This window comes from Cucurbita pepo, chromosome 2 (assembly GCF_057944985.1).
Source record: "Cucurbita pepo subsp. pepo isolate OVF chromosome 2, ASM5794498v1, whole genome shotgun sequence".
Taxonomy (NCBI): domain Eukaryota; kingdom Viridiplantae; phylum Streptophyta; class Magnoliopsida; order Cucurbitales; family Cucurbitaceae; genus Cucurbita; species Cucurbita pepo.
Genome location: NC_141799.1, coordinates 12,962,104 through 12,977,366, shown reverse-complemented (window position 1 = coordinate 12,977,366; position 15,263 = coordinate 12,962,104). Strand labels below are relative to the sequence as shown.

Here is a 15,263-nt window from a genome sequence, read left to right as displayed (position 1 = left end):
TTTTCCTTTTGGTTCTTCTTTGCTTAGTTTTTGTAATACTATTTCGCATCGATTGCAAGAGAGTGGTCGTCGAGTGGCTTCACGTCTCTCTCAATTATGATTGATAACTCTTTTCATTTTAATATTCGACGTCGCAGTCTTTTCGCAATGTAATGATGAAAGAAACGACCAAGGAAACCCCCCATCCCACTTTCCCTGGCTCTCAGTTCATTTCCCTTATCCAAATCGAACTGTTTTTTTATCATTTCTTCAATAATGAGCTGGTTTGTTCTTATAATAGGGGTTTGAGCGAATCTTCACTGTTTTCTTCATGTTCTGCTCTTGAGACCACTTTTTTTCTTTAACTTGGTTCTGTAATGGAATATGTCAGAGCTCTTGAAATCATTTGTCTCTCTGAGTTAGATAGATCAGATAGTTGATGGCATCGGAATCAACAAGGATATTGAAAATTTGGGAGTTAAAGAGTCGATTTCTTCTATTTTTGACATTGAAAATGGCATATTCTTTACCTTGTCTTATCATCTGTTATATACATGTGGGATTGAAACCCATTTGAGTTTTCTTTATTTTCTTTATTGTTTTTCCCTTTCCTTATCTCACAAATCCAAATTAACTGAAATTTTATCTTTATAACATCGTCAATATTATATCGATGGTGTTTTTAAAGTATACCAAATCAATATTGCAGCAACATCGTAGAATCATGTACCATTCACTCAATAGAAAATTATGAAAATTCTTGTATGTAATATTATATAGTATTAAGGGTTCTCTCGATTATTGGCTTCGGGCTAAACAAGGGAAGTTGAATGTGAATCCAACTTATTGGTTTATAATAATTGAGGAAGGAGATTCTCATCATCCCCAAATTTAATTAAATTTTGACGTGGAATCCAGAAAAGCACTCTCAGGGGTTGCCATTGGTTGTGTGGGGAGGAAGAGATCCTGAGTAAGATAATATAGTGCTTGTGAAGCTTGCATTATCCATTAAGCCACACATGGCACGAATGAGGAAATTTCCAAAAGAAAATTCCCAAAATAAGATCCTTGTTAGACTAACAGGAAGGAGAGGCTTCTCTTTCTTTCTTTTGTCTATTCTATTCTTCTTTTTCCAACCAGTGATGATGGCACATGGATGACATAGCAGTAGCCTTTGCCTTCTTATAAATAATGTGTTGAGGAGTCAATTTTGATATGTCTCTTCCTTAGCAGTAGCTCAATTAGGAGGTCTTTATAAGCATAGTTCTCTTGCTTTCATTCTCACTCTGCTGATTTCTTTCAATAGGGTGTGGGAGAATCTCAGGGTAATTTTGTTTGGTTAGAAGGAAAGGTTGAGAGAAAAATGGAGGGAAAGCCTAATGGATATCAAACCTCCTCTTTTGTTGCCGATCTTTTCGATGTCGAGGAGTCGCCATTGTCATCAGCATCAGGAGTTCTTGCAGCAATGTTTCCTTCTCCACAGAAGGTAATGCTGCTCTTTTTTAACTGCTCCTTGCTACATAGAACTTTGTTTCTCCTTTTCAAATAGGTTTAGATTTTGTCACAGAATTCCTAATGATAATGAAGATAAATACATGTAAACGAGACATTACATGGTGAGGATTTGGAAGTTTTGTTGCATAATGTTAGACGGATGCTCATTGAAAATCAGCATTTTATGAAGTTCTATTGCACAAGCGCCCCATGCTATTTGCTTATTAGAAAGGATATATTTTTCTCCTGAATTGATAAGAGGCTAAAATGATTATTTATTTCAAATTCAAAGACAAAATTGAAAGTTCAAACTACAGGGAGGAACCAACACGAAGACTAGAATAAAATTTAAACATATGATTCCTTACATTTCATACTCTTCCTTCTTTATTTTACTTTTACATTGTTTGAAAAGAAAAAGTTCTTGTATGGATTTGGATGTGGTTCCTGTGAGATCCCTTATCAATTGGGGAGGAGAACAAAACATTCTTTATAAGAGTGTAAAAACTTCTCCCTAACAGATGCATTTTAGAAACCTTGAGGGGAAGCTCATAGAGAACAATATCTGCTAGTGGTGGGCTTGGGCCGTTACAAATGGTATTAGAGCCAGACACTAGGCGATGTGCTCGCGAGGAGGTTGAGCCCTGAAGTGGGGTGGACACGAGGCGGTATGCCAGCAAGGACGCTGGGTCCTAATTGGGGGTAGATTGAGGGGTCCCACATTGATTGGAGGAAGGAACGAGTGCTAGCGAGGACGCTGGACCCCAAAAGGGGGTGGATTATGAGATCCCACATCGATTAGGGAGGAGAACGAAACATTCTTTATAAGAGTGTGGAAACCTCTCCCTAGTAGACGTATTTTAATAATCTTGAGGGGGGTGGACTAAGGGGTCCCACATCGATTGGAGGAAGGAACGAGAGTCAACGAGGACGCTGGACCCCGAAAGTGGGTGGATTATGAGATCCCATATCGGTTAGGAAGGAGAACGAAACATTCTTTATAAGGGTGTGAAACCTCTCCCTAGTAGACGCGTTTTAATAATTTTGAGGGGAAGCCTGAAAGGGAAAGTCCAAAGAGGACAATATTAACAATGTGCTTGGACCATTACTGTTCAGAAGTCATAAAGCCAGTGTGCATGTATCATTTTTATAACACTTATTTTTCTAATTTTCAGGTGGGAAGCAGGACTTCTAGCTCTGGGGATTGCCTAAAACAGACCAACGGGAATCAACCACGCCACACCAAGCAAGGAAATTCAGGTGTGTGAATTGAAATATCAATCCTGTTAAAATTGATGGGCAGAAGGGTATGATATGCAAATTCACGAACCACAGGAACTTCCAGAGTATAATTTGTAACGATTTCTAATAATTAAAAAGATAAGAGCAAAAAGGGATAGAAAGGAAAACCAAAGAAGTGTAATTCGTTCCCACGAAACAAGAAATCAAGTTATGCCTAACAAAAACCAGATCTGATAATTTCAAGGAGGGAGCTTGGAGCCTGTCATCTGAGTTCATCTCTATACTATGGAGACAAGATGGATATTCCGAGGCCCCATCAGCTGGACCATCCCCACCCCCACCGTCCCCTGTGAGTATACTTTGTTGATCAATTTGGATCATTCCCAATGATTTGAGCTGTGCTGTGACTTTTATTTGACTGATCAGAAAGAGAAAGTAAAACTGAGTGTTCTTCTGTTGTTGCCAATTCATTAATGACCCAGTTGAAGAAAAGTGGGGGAGAAGATGATCCAAATGGAAACAACTCTCAACCTGCTTCTAGGGGAAACTGGTGGCAAGGTAATAATGTAATGGCTGAAGTTCTAGAAATCTGTTAACTGATCCATTTTAGTCTCTGATTTCAAATACTTTTTGTAGGTTCCCTTTATTATTAGGACCTCTGCCTTGCCTTGGCGGCACATGAATCCCCACCTATTTTCTAAGGTATGTTTATGTCGTCGTATGCTGTCCTGTTGTCTGCGTAAGGTGCATATTTTGAAGCCTTTTTGTTAGTTACGATAGCATATGTGGACCCATTTTTCCTTTTGGGCTTCCCCTCAAGATTTTTAAAACGCGTCTGCTAGGGAGAGGTTTTCACAAACCTTATAAAAAATGCTTCGTTCTCCTCCCCAACCAATGTGGGACCTCACAATCCACTCCCCTTCAGGGTTCAGCGTCCTCGCTGGCACTCATTCCCTTCTCTAATCAATGTGGGACCATCCAATCCACTCCCTTTGGAGCCCAGCGTCCTTGCTGGCAAGCAGCCTCTTGTCCATCCCCTTTGGAGCTCAGTCTCCTCGCTGGCACATCGCCTGGTGTCTAGCTCTATACCATTTGTAACAGCCCGGACCCACCGCTAGTTGATATTGTCTTCTTTGGGCTTTTCCTTTCGAGCTTCCCCTCAAGGTTTTTAAAATGCGTCTGTTAGGGAGAAGTTCCACACCCTTATAAAGAATATTTCGTTCTCCTCCCAACCGATGTGGGGTCTCACACAACTTATCATTTAATTGCTTTCCTACCTTTCAATTCTTGAAACCTTACCAAAAATGTATCATATCATTTCTTAGAACTTGATGGCATGATTAACTGTTTCAGTTCTTTATTTTTATAGAATTACTTTCAAGTAAAACTTTCATCCATCTAGTTTTAGTAATCTCGATACCATCAGTTCATTGGTTTGGTTGGTTCGAGTTGAGATAACATCAAAAGTTAAATATCCTTACTAATGCAACATGGTGGCTTGAGGGTTGAAGGAGCGATGTGGGCTGGGATAGTTTATATATCCTACATGAACTGTGGTTTCGGTCGGTTTGAGCGGTTTTTTCGGGTTTAATTTTGAGGACATTTTGTATTTGTGGAAAAAGAAGGCTTCCCACCTCAAAATGCCTATGCTTTTTCTTTTTTCTGGGTGCAGGAATTCATGAAGCAGCATAGCAGACAGATGGATTTGCATTACACTGTTACTTTTAGTTTGAAAATGGTGTGAGTTTTCTGTATTCCCTTTTCTCAAATTCCTAGTTTATATATATAAAGCATTGCTGTTTCTTACATACTCTACATAAAATGGTTCTTCCTAATAATGAATGATATCTATGGATGATTGCAAATTAAGCTCTTCCACTAGAAATGTGAACACAGCCATTCCTAATCGCACCACTTTCTTAAAAGATTGTAAATGAGTGTCTTGCGCCTCAACCCACCCAAATGAAAGCAATGTGAATGAAAAGCACCAAACTAACCAAACTCGGCTCAGCATGCACTGTGTCACAATTGCACTTTTCTTGGCAGCGGATTTTTGCGATTGTGTGGCACTCACTCCCAACACTAAGTGAATCGAGCTAATGACCAGGTAACAAATGTTCAAGCCTCTAGCTCTGTTTTGAGAAGAAGATTTAGAAAACGGGGTGGAGAGATTTTTGAAAGCAAGATTGAAAATAACATTATATGACAAACAGAATTTCCTATAGTATATTTTGAGGTGATTTAGATTTGGTATGCCTAAACGTGATTTTGCCGAATGGTCATACAAAATCTAGGTACGAGAAGTTTATAATTGGTCGCGTGGATGATTGGTCACATCCCCTATAATATATTTTGGGACATTTCAGGTCTATCAGGTGTAGACGTGATTATGTCGAAACGACATATACTTCGAAAATATAATAATGAAACTATATATCATGAAAGCAGTAAATAAAGTGATACAAGACAAGGGTTTTGACATGCAATAAGCATGTGGTCATGGACAACACGTCTTGAACAAACATGACCGTGATGCACTGCCTTTAACTGCCACCACCCGAGAAGATGAAGCAGCTGAAGGAGTGGAGGTGGTGGGTCAGTGTTGTTGCTTAAATGAATAAAAAGGAGAGGCGTCTGGGAAAGAAACATGTCGGAAGCCACTCATATTTTAACTTAAGATAAGAATTCCAAAAAAGGATTAAGATCCAAAAGTTGGAATAACATGTTATTTGTTTCCTTTCTTCAACATGATTATCACTAATACACCAAATCTTCACATAAAACATTTGTTTTGACTAATGACTTGGATTCCATACTCATATTCCCTCACTTTTTATTTTAAGTTTTATTTATTTATTTATTTATTTATTTTCACATTATTCGAACACATTTCGTGCATCACAAACAAATGGTTATAAGAGACATTAAAAAAGTGAAATAAAATGATAATAATAATAATAAAAAAAAAACTCATTTTTAGTGAATATTTGCTTTTATTTATATTTTCTTTTACCAATTTAAATCTCTTTTATCATAATTTCTAATAATAATAATAATAAATCAATTCTCAAATATCGAAAAGAAATAATAAAAAAATAAAAAAAATAGATTTAACTTCTGGTTTAAGTAATGTAAAATTCTCTCTTTTTAGAAATTGGAATTATTAGCCATTAATTAAAAGTGTCCCATAATCTAATTCACATCCAAGAATCCATTTCCAAGTCAAAAGTGGCCGACTTAATTAATCATAGCTTTTTAAAAAATAAAATAAAATAACTTTATTTATATTTTTAAATTTATAACGATTTAATCTCTCAATTATTTAAATTTTGTGATAAATTAGTCTGTCATAAAAGAAATATTATTAAAATTTAAAATGTTTTTATAAACCCCAGATGGGTTACGTGATTTATAAAATTTATTTAAAATTTTAAAATTCTAAAATTTAAATTTTCATCAACAAATTTAGTTTTTATATTGCAAATTTAAAAGGTTAAAAATCTTATTAAAGGCATTAAAATTTTAAGGGCCAATTAGATATTTTTAAAATTAACGAGCAAATTAAACAATTAAAATGACGTCTAAATATTTAAATTTTAGACATAAATTTAAAATTTGAATTTGCTCTATATTTTAACACAAAAGTAATTATTTCTATTTAAATTTTCCTTTTTTGAGGGGAAAAAAAAACTTAAAATTTAATTTTATAAAAATGGAATAATATTCTTTGTACAATAATGGAGTTTGGCAAACGTATTGGTAGTTAGCAATAGTTAGAATTGCAACCAGAAAGGTTGACTCTTAAATTATATTTTAGACAAATGTTATTATTAATTTCTTTATTTTATAATAATAATAAAATAAAAAAAGATTCCTTAATTATGTAATAATGTACCAAAAAAAAAATAGCTAAAAGTAGCTAAAAATCTATAATATTTAAAATTATGGCTAACATTTTTTTTTCATTTATTTTTCACTATTCCTAAATATACCGCCTCGATCATAAGTCTAGTACCAATAGATTAGTTTGTCAGCGATTCTATTAACCTATCGTCGATAGACTGATATCAATTTACCAACAAATATATATCTAAAGTCAACCATAATTGATGATAAACTTCAATACATGCTAGTTTATACCCTTATTCTCCGACTTTATATATATGTAATATTGACTGAGGATTGATTTTAATAACTATAATTTCAAATTATTAAAAAATAATTATTATTATTATAATAATTATAATAATTAGGATTATGCTTAGTATTATTGTCAGTTACACCATATTTATCTTAGTCAAATCTACACTTAATAATACACAAATTTCAATGAGATTACTTATTTTGAACACTGACCGAAACCCCACGGCTGTGCTCCGGCGAACGGACCACCACTGTAACCGTAAAAATATTTCATTGGAGTGTTTCATAAAATACTCTGATCTCTCTGTTTATTGGTCGGTCCCTCCACTTGTTCCTACTCTATAAAGTCCAGACTTACGGCGCATAAATTTCCAATTCTGTCGCTCTTTCTTATTGTCTCTGTATCAGCACCAAGGTGCGGCCATGGCGGTCGACCCAGAAGCCGGAGAGTTCAAGTTTTACACTCAGTTTCAGACAGAGCATGGAGATAATAAGCAGAGCCCCTTTGAAGGAGACAATTGGTCGAGCTATTTCTCGCCTGTGGAGTCTGAGATTGGTTCCTTTGAAATTGAGAGCGATAAAGATGATGGTGACGGCGGCGACGAGGATTACACGGCGGAATTGAGTCGTCGGATGGCTCAATTCATGCTTCAAGATGATGATAACTCTTCAACTGCAAGATTTCAATCAGAGATTCAGAATAAGGTATTGAATTTATATAAACGTGGAAGGTTTCAAGGGGGGTTTGTGAAATTCTCTGTTTTTTGATTTTGTGGGCTTGTTCTGTTTCTTGTATATAGTCATGGGGTTTGTCTGGTTCGCCTATTTCAACGCTGTGGTCACCTTTAGGCTCGAGCAATGGAAGCAGCTATGGCAGCCCAGAAGGGCCTTCGAAGGAGCCGTCGCCGCCAACCACACCGATGGTTGCAGAGCGGCGGGGACTCGACATATCACAGAACGTTTTCACCAAATTGGAGAAGATGAAAAAGGTTAGCACAAATGGTAAATCAATCCAAACAAGGCCCCAAGATGAAGAAAATGGATCCTCTTCTTCCTCCAAAGACCAAACAAGAGCCCTCAAAGTGAGATGAGATTCAAATCCCACAAAACGTGTCCTTCACAAATCTCTTTTACTCTCTTTTTTTGCTGATTCAAGCTCAACCCTGTTTATAGAATCAGAGGCGGAAGCAGAACCAGCAGTTCATGAAGCAAAAAGGTTCAGCCGCCATAATGGGCAAGCAAGCTCAAGGAAGCTCATCACAAGGCAATTCAGGGGGGAAACCAGGAGGGTTATCAGGGACTGGTGTTTTCTTGCCCCGCCATGTGAACTACAACCGCTCAGCCCCATCTCCTCAGCCACCACAGCCGCCGAAGAAAACAAGTAAACTCCATTTTCATTCGATAGCTAGCTAATTTTTACATCGTTTTCTAAGTGGGTTAATTAGCTAACACCATTAGTTGAGACTTTCCCATCAATGAATTGCCATTCCAACCATTCCTCGTGAGGCATCTTGGACTCTTCCTCATACCCCTGTTTCTCCTGATTCATAGAGATTCCGTGCCCTTCCAAACACCCTCTGAATCTATCAAATCTTTAACCATTCACGGTTGGTCCAATCAAATTTGTCCGCTTCTTTGGTGGAATCTCCATCCATCTCCTTAAAACCAGACCGGTTTGTGGTCAAAAGGAGCTGAATGAAAACGACACCCGTCTGAATCTTAAACAACTTGCATAGCCCACTACGGTCTAATTCTTTAATGGGTAGATAGATATGCGTGTCTTCCTCTACAAGCAAAAAAACACTAACGAATTTACCATTTCATACCTTTCCCCATGTCAGGCTCCTCCACTGTTCTCATACCCGTGAGAGTCTTACAAGCCTTACAACTTCACTACAACAGAATGGACGACGAGACAAGACAAAAAATCACAGGCTTCACAGCACTTAGAGGTAATTTTTCAATTTCCATCACAAAATTCTCTCTATGGCATTTTCACAAACAGTTAGTGTGCATTCCACAAATATTTCGCAATTCCCCCTCTTTTGTCTCAATTCGATCTGGGTGATTCTCTTTTTCATCTAACAACAGATTCCTATGTGCTAATATGAACAGGAGCAGCAGCGGGTGTAAGAATAGCTACACAAACCGTTAAGAAAAGCCATCCGGTAGCGGCGGCGGCAGCAGCAGAAGCAGCAACAAGCCAAACCGACATAGACCTTCCGCAAGAATGGACATATTAATTGCTTTAAACAACTGGCGAGGGGCCATTTCGTCTCTGGAGCACAAATCTGAATCTTTTTGGCAGTTTTCTAGAGAACATGCAGCTGCTGTTTATGGAATGGTAATAAATGCCCCAAATGGACGGAGAAGAAGACGAAATGAAATTACGAGTGGTGAAACGCCGTCGTTTTCTTTACTGTCTCAGGGGCAAAAACGTAAATAATGTTTGGCAAAAATGGGATTTACTTGGATGAAATCCTTTTGTAATAATTCAGAAGGAAGGTTGTTCCTCTTCAATAATTTTTTAAATAATTAAATTATTTTTGTTTGGGTCTATAAATTACATAAAAATAAAAAAAAATTCCATAATTTAATTAAGTTCAAATTTTAGGATGTATATAATAAATATATTACCATAAAATTATGATCGAGAAGCGCTCTTCGGAGATAGTTTGACTTTTGGTCCCTTTGACTCATTCGAGATCATTGAGATTTATAAAGAGATTGACTTTAAAAAGCGTTACAATAAATCAAGAATTAACTTTTGAACTTTTAACTTAAACTTCGACGTTATTCGTTGGTCATTAACTCATATTTGATTCGAACTAGTCATGATTCTGAGGTCTAAATTGAAATTTGTACTAACAAAAAGGCTAAAGTTGAAAACAATGTGACAAAAAATGTCATTGTTATCTAAATAAAGAAAAGAATTTGTCTTTTTCACAACTTGAAATTTGAATTAATAGGGAAAGTGAAATCTCGTGATATATACTTGAGATTACGTGTATATATTATATATAATATCTTATGTATATATTATTAAATATAAAATATATAATATAATGTTAAACATCAGAGGGAGTGAGGTCAGGGACGAGAACGAAGAATATAATTCTTGTTCTTGATTGTGTTTAGCTAATCACGAGTAGTTAACTCAGTCAATTAAAATCTCTCGTTGTGAGATTCCACATTGATTGAGGAGGAATACGAAACCCCCTTTGGTGTGGAAACTTCTCCCTAGCAAACTCATTTTAAAAACTTTGAGAGTAAACCGGAAAGAAAAAGAGAAAGCCCAAAAAGTACAATATTTGTTAGCGGTGGGCTTGAGTTGTTATAAATGGTATTAGAGTCAAACACTGGACGATGGCCAACGAGGAGGCTATTTTACGAAGGGGGTAGAGACGAGACAGTGTGCCAACAAGGACACTAGGCCAGAAGGGAGTGGATTTGGTGGGGGTCCCACATCGATTGGAAACAGGGAGGAGTGTCAGCGAGGAAGCAGGGCTCTGAACGGGGTAGATTGTGAGATCCCACGTCGGTTGGCGAGTAAAACGAAACACCTTTTATAAGGGAGTGGAAATCTCTCCCTAGCAGACGCGTTTTAAAACCCTTGAGACTAAGCCCGAAAGGGAAAACGTAAGGAAAACAATATCTGCTAGTTGTGGGCTTAGGCCGTTACAGACGTTCCTACCTCTTGAAGCAAAAGACAAAGTTATCCAGATCGAGCATCATGACTGCAAAAGAAGAGTCTAGTTTTTGCGTATTTTAAATTCATATCCTCTACTTCAACATAATCTTGTTGAGATCTTGTTCAGATCATTGGGCCAACAAAATCTGTCATCTTCTTCAACTCTCTGAGTCAGCTGTAAAGACAAAGACAATATAGACAAGACAAGACAAGAAAAGCCACACTACTGACTAGTGGCTTAGCTCAACAATGTCATTGAGGCATTTTATCAAACAGTTTGGGGGCATGGCGCGCTCAAGTTGTTGGCAGCCCCCCGCCAGCATCACTCATCTCTTGCCAAACAAAAACAGAGAGAGAGAGAGAGAGAGAGAGAGAGAGAGATCCTTCATCTAACCTTTTCCGCTTTGTTTTGAACCCAATCGACAGGAACACCTAATTAATGGCTTCCGCAAGTGGCCACCCCACCCACCCCACCCACCCATTCCCCAACTTGCCCAAAGTAAACATCCGAGGGAAGATGACTTTTAGGCTTAGGTTATGTTTCTGGGCTCTCTCTTTGGGCCTTTCACTGAACACAATATCAGGCCCAAGCCCATGCGATGATATCTCTCTCTTTGGGCCTTTCACGGAACAAAAAATCAGGCCCAAGCCCATGAAATATAAAAGATTTACTTCATATAAGTTAATTTCTTTTTACTTTTTACCATCCATATTTACCTTTATAGTTTTTTTCTTTTTTTTTTTTCATTTTTTGAATTAAAAATAAATATTAGAGGTTTAAATCTCATCCATCAAAGTGAAAGAGGAATACACGATGAACTGAATGACTAAGAAAGACTTAAAAAAATTTGCTTGATCAGCAAACCCCAGATGGAAGATGGGCCGTACCCTGATCGTACGGCTTTGATTTCGTGTTGTTCAAGACTCTGCTCCCAAAAATCAGAAACCCAAATGAATGACCGGCGATGGCAGCGATAAAAACGCCGCCGTTGAACGACATCAAAGCAAGCATAACCATGTACGCAATTCCAATTCTAATCCCATGCACCGCCGTCTGCACGATCCCAGCGGCGAAATTTCTCGGCCCCATCTCGGTCATCAGCCGCCAACGAGACAGCCACTCAACAGCCACCGCCAGCAAAAACACCAATATCAACGCCAGCGCATACATGCCGGACTGGTTGCCCGGCCAGCCGGAGAATAAAACTTGGGTGTTTTTCCCCCAGAAGAATGTCATGTGCATCATCGTCATGCCCGATGACGACGGCATCCCGTGAGAGTGCATGTCGTCGTCGGAGCCGCCGCTCATCGGACCCATCGGCGGCGGCGGAGGGTCGGAGTGCATACCGTCATGGTTGGGAAAAACATCGTGGGCGTTGGCTTTGGATGAGACAGACATAGAAATTACAAAACAGAGAATTAAGATTTTTGTTGTGTTCTTCATTTTGCCAATCTGTTTGTCTGTTGACTTTGAGAAAAATGATAATCTTCACTCAATTTTATAGCTAAAAATTTTTAATTTTTTATTTATATATGACTGTACTAATGGTAATTGTACTATATTTTATCTGTAGTACAAACTTATATATATATATTTAATTAGTTTTAAATTTAAGGTCAATGAAATTTAATAAATTTCTAAAAATAGATTTCATTTTTATTTTTCTTTTTATTTTTATGTTGCTTGACAAGGATTAGTAACATCGATTTGGACACCATGTCGGTCTGTCGGCGCTAGTTGTCACAATCACAGTTTTCTTGACAGCAGATTTTGCAATTGTGTGATACTCACTTCTTAACAACAAGTGAGTCAAGTCAATTTATATACACGTCGTCTACGACAGGACGATATATGCTCAAGCCTTTGGCCCCGATTTGAGAAAAAAGTTTTAGAGAATGGAGACAGAGAAATTTTGAAAGAGTGTTTGAAAGTAAGATTCGGAGAGATTTATAGTAATGTCATATGATATACAAACAAAGACAACACAACGACTTAAGTAGCATATAACTTTTTCGGGTAGGAAGAATTTAACCGCTAGTCGTATCTTCTTATAGTACATTTTGAGACGATTCAGGTTTGGTAGGCTTAGACGTGATTCTGCTGAACAGTCATACAAAATCAGGAGTAGGAGTTAACAACTAGTCACACCCCCTAGAATACATTTTGGAGCGATTCAGGTCTAGCAAGCGTAGACATGATTTCGTCGAATGGTCATACAAAAAAAAAAAAAAATATAATAGTAAAGCAATACAACATAGAATAAAATAAAGGGTTCGACATGGTAAGGGCATGAGGCCATGGATGACACGCTTTTGACAAACATGACCGTGACACTAGTCACGCAAAACTTAACATCATGAACTCAAAGGTAACGACGGTAAAAACTAGTGATTAAAAAAAAAAAAAAAAACTCTAATTTTAAATATATTATGATGATATTGCGTTATTATTGCGGAAAACGTGAAGAGTTACGTCATTAATATCATAGTGAAGGTTATATCTCGTAAGTCAGCGAAACTAAGAGTTCGGCTCAAATTTAAAAAGGTGGATAGGATGGTTGACCAGGATAAGGTAGAGATGAAATAGCATGTTTCATGCCTTTTTTATTATTATTATGATTATTATGATTATTATTTGGTAACATTATTTTACTAATAAAAAAATAATTAATTGAGAGATTAAATTAAAGTCTTAATAATCATATATTTAGTTGAGGGGGAAATGAACTCTCTCCTAAGTCTACTTGTAAATTAATTATTCTTTATTTTATTTTATTTATTTTACATTATATTATTATTGGTCTTATTTCGTATTTCCAACTTCTTTATCCATTTCCTATTTTATGTCAACAAGTTGACATTTGGTTGATGAAATTAAAATAATAAGCTGCTGCTACACATAGATTAAAATAATCTTTGTAACTTGGGTTAAGGTATTCGAAAGAAGCACGAACGTTTTAGCCAGTTACATATAGTAATTAGCCTCAAATTTTAAAGGACATCTTTTATGAAGAGATTTTCACACCCTTATAAGAAATGTTTTTTTATTGTGCTGGTTGAGTCCAAGTCTCATTAAATATATATATATATATATATATATATATTTATATATATTTTATGTAGTCGGACGTTCAATCAGACCAATAAACGCATCATTTTGAAGCCAACAGAAACAAACCCTAAACCATTAAATTAAGCAAGTAGGCAATCTTGAAGAAAGTAAAAATTTGAAGATTAAGCTATAATAATCACTATAGCTTGTGACTGTTTCTTGTTTCTAGTATTTAAAAAATAAAAGTGTTTGATTCTTTTATTTCGAGTTCTTAGAAACACTTCCAAAATTAATGTTTTTTTTTTTTTGTTTTTTTTTTTTTGTTTATGTTCATTTCTATTTTTTTTAACTTTAAAAATGCATTTTTGTGTTCAAGACTCGTTCATTAAAATACTTGGTGTCACAAATTCTTAATTGGCTATATATTACCACAATTTACATCTATGAGCATAAACACGAGTGAAAGATGTGAGATAGTGAGTGTGAAGTCCAATTTTCATTATGGAAGTATCTATTTGTGACCAGAGATTATCGAAAAATAGCGATTGAATAACATATCTTTATAGTTAGAACTATTTTTAAATCCATAAAAAAAAAAAAAAAAAATTATGGCATCTATACATATCTATACATTTGAGGATCCTGCCTAAAGGAGGAGTATAAAAAGAAATCACTTCCATTCCCAATAGAAGAAATATAACACTTTAATTAGAGGACCAATAAAATCTTAAATTTGGGTTACCATTAAATTATCATTTTGTAACTGGAATGAAAAATATTTTAATAAAATTTATTGGTCTAAAATTTTAATTAAAAAAGACTAGTTTTTAGAAAAGAGTCCAATTTTACTCTGATATTAAAGAATTTTAAAATGACGAGAGTAAATTATCACACCATTATTGATTTTCTCTCAAACAAAATAAACCCAATAAAAAAAAAAAAAAAAAAAAAAAAAAAAGACCGTTTATACCTCCTTTGGTGACCATTAAATTTCAAACTAAGTTTTAAAAATAAAAATATATAGTTAATTTTGAAATTTTCAAAACTGGACTTAATGATATTAATAATCTAAGCTATTTGAAAAGTCATATAAAATGTAATCAAATTGGTTGATTTGAGTATAAATTTCACCCATGCAATTATTAAATATTTATTGTATTGCAAAATTCACAAGCTAATTTCAATTCAATTAATGCAGTAAAGAAAAGGCAACCGTCTCAAAACCATACCTTTCTTGACTTCCCATATCCACGTGTTCCCATACAATTGGCTACTCTTGTTGATGCTGACGCAACATTCTAATTTTCTAAATTTATTTGAACCGTTCAAAAAAAAAAAAAAAATAATAAATAAATAAATTTATAGCTTCTTTTTTAAAATTCAATATTTAAAAATAAAATAATAAAATTTTAAACATTATGGTCTTTGTAATAAAACATCAATCTTTTTCAATATGCTTTTATTATTATTTTTTGTTGTCAATTTTGGTCCCTATGTAATTAAAAATTTAAGCTAAATTTTACAAATAATGAAAACCAAAAATGTTTTTTTTTTTCTAAATAGAGACAACAAAATAAATTAATACTAAAATACGAGAATAAAGTATTATTTAAATGAAGAATAAATTAATCATTGGAAAAAGAAAAAGAAAAATAAAATCGA

The 15,263-nt window shown here is 35.4% G+C and overlaps 2 protein-coding genes and 1 non-coding gene across 4 annotated transcripts; 2 read left to right on the top strand and 1 right to left on the bottom strand.

The window, feature by feature from the left end:
* Positions 1-24: 24 nt before the first annotated feature.
* LOC111787454 (uncharacterized) lies at positions 25-4,580 on the top strand. The gene is made up of 6 exons (XR_002813982.2): positions 25-1,465; positions 2,649-2,733; positions 2,944-3,064; positions 3,198-3,273; positions 3,352-3,417; positions 4,388-4,580. It is a non-coding gene; the product is annotated as an uncharacterized LOC111787454 (transcript).
* A 2,570-nt stretch (positions 4,581-7,150) lies between these two features.
* LOC111789344 (uncharacterized) lies at positions 7,151-9,401 on the top strand. 2 transcript variants are annotated; one of them, XM_023670081.2, is made up of 5 exons: positions 7,155-7,563; positions 7,659-7,940; positions 8,032-8,239; positions 8,700-8,810; positions 8,974-9,401. In XM_023670081.2, exons 1-5 carry the CDS (start codon positions 7,282-7,284, stop codon positions 9,099-9,101), a joined length of 1,011 nt encoding a protein of 336 aa, XP_023525849.2. In that variant the 5' UTR covers positions 7,155-7,281; the 3' UTR covers positions 9,102-9,401. The 2 variants fall into 2 exon arrangements, with proteins under 2 accessions (XP_023525850.2, XP_023525849.2); XM_023670082.2 differs by lacking the exon at positions 8,700-8,810 and having other exon boundaries at positions 7,151-7,563.
* Positions 9,402-11,376: 1,975 nt separating this feature from the next.
* LOC111789348 (copper transporter 6-like) lies at positions 11,377-12,025 on the bottom strand. The gene has a single exon (XM_023670089.2). It carries the CDS (start codon positions 11,991-11,993, stop codon positions 11,406-11,408), a length of 588 nt encoding a protein of 195 aa, XP_023525857.2. The 5' UTR covers positions 11,994-12,025; the 3' UTR covers positions 11,377-11,405.
* Positions 12,026-15,263: the final 3,238 nt, after the last annotated feature.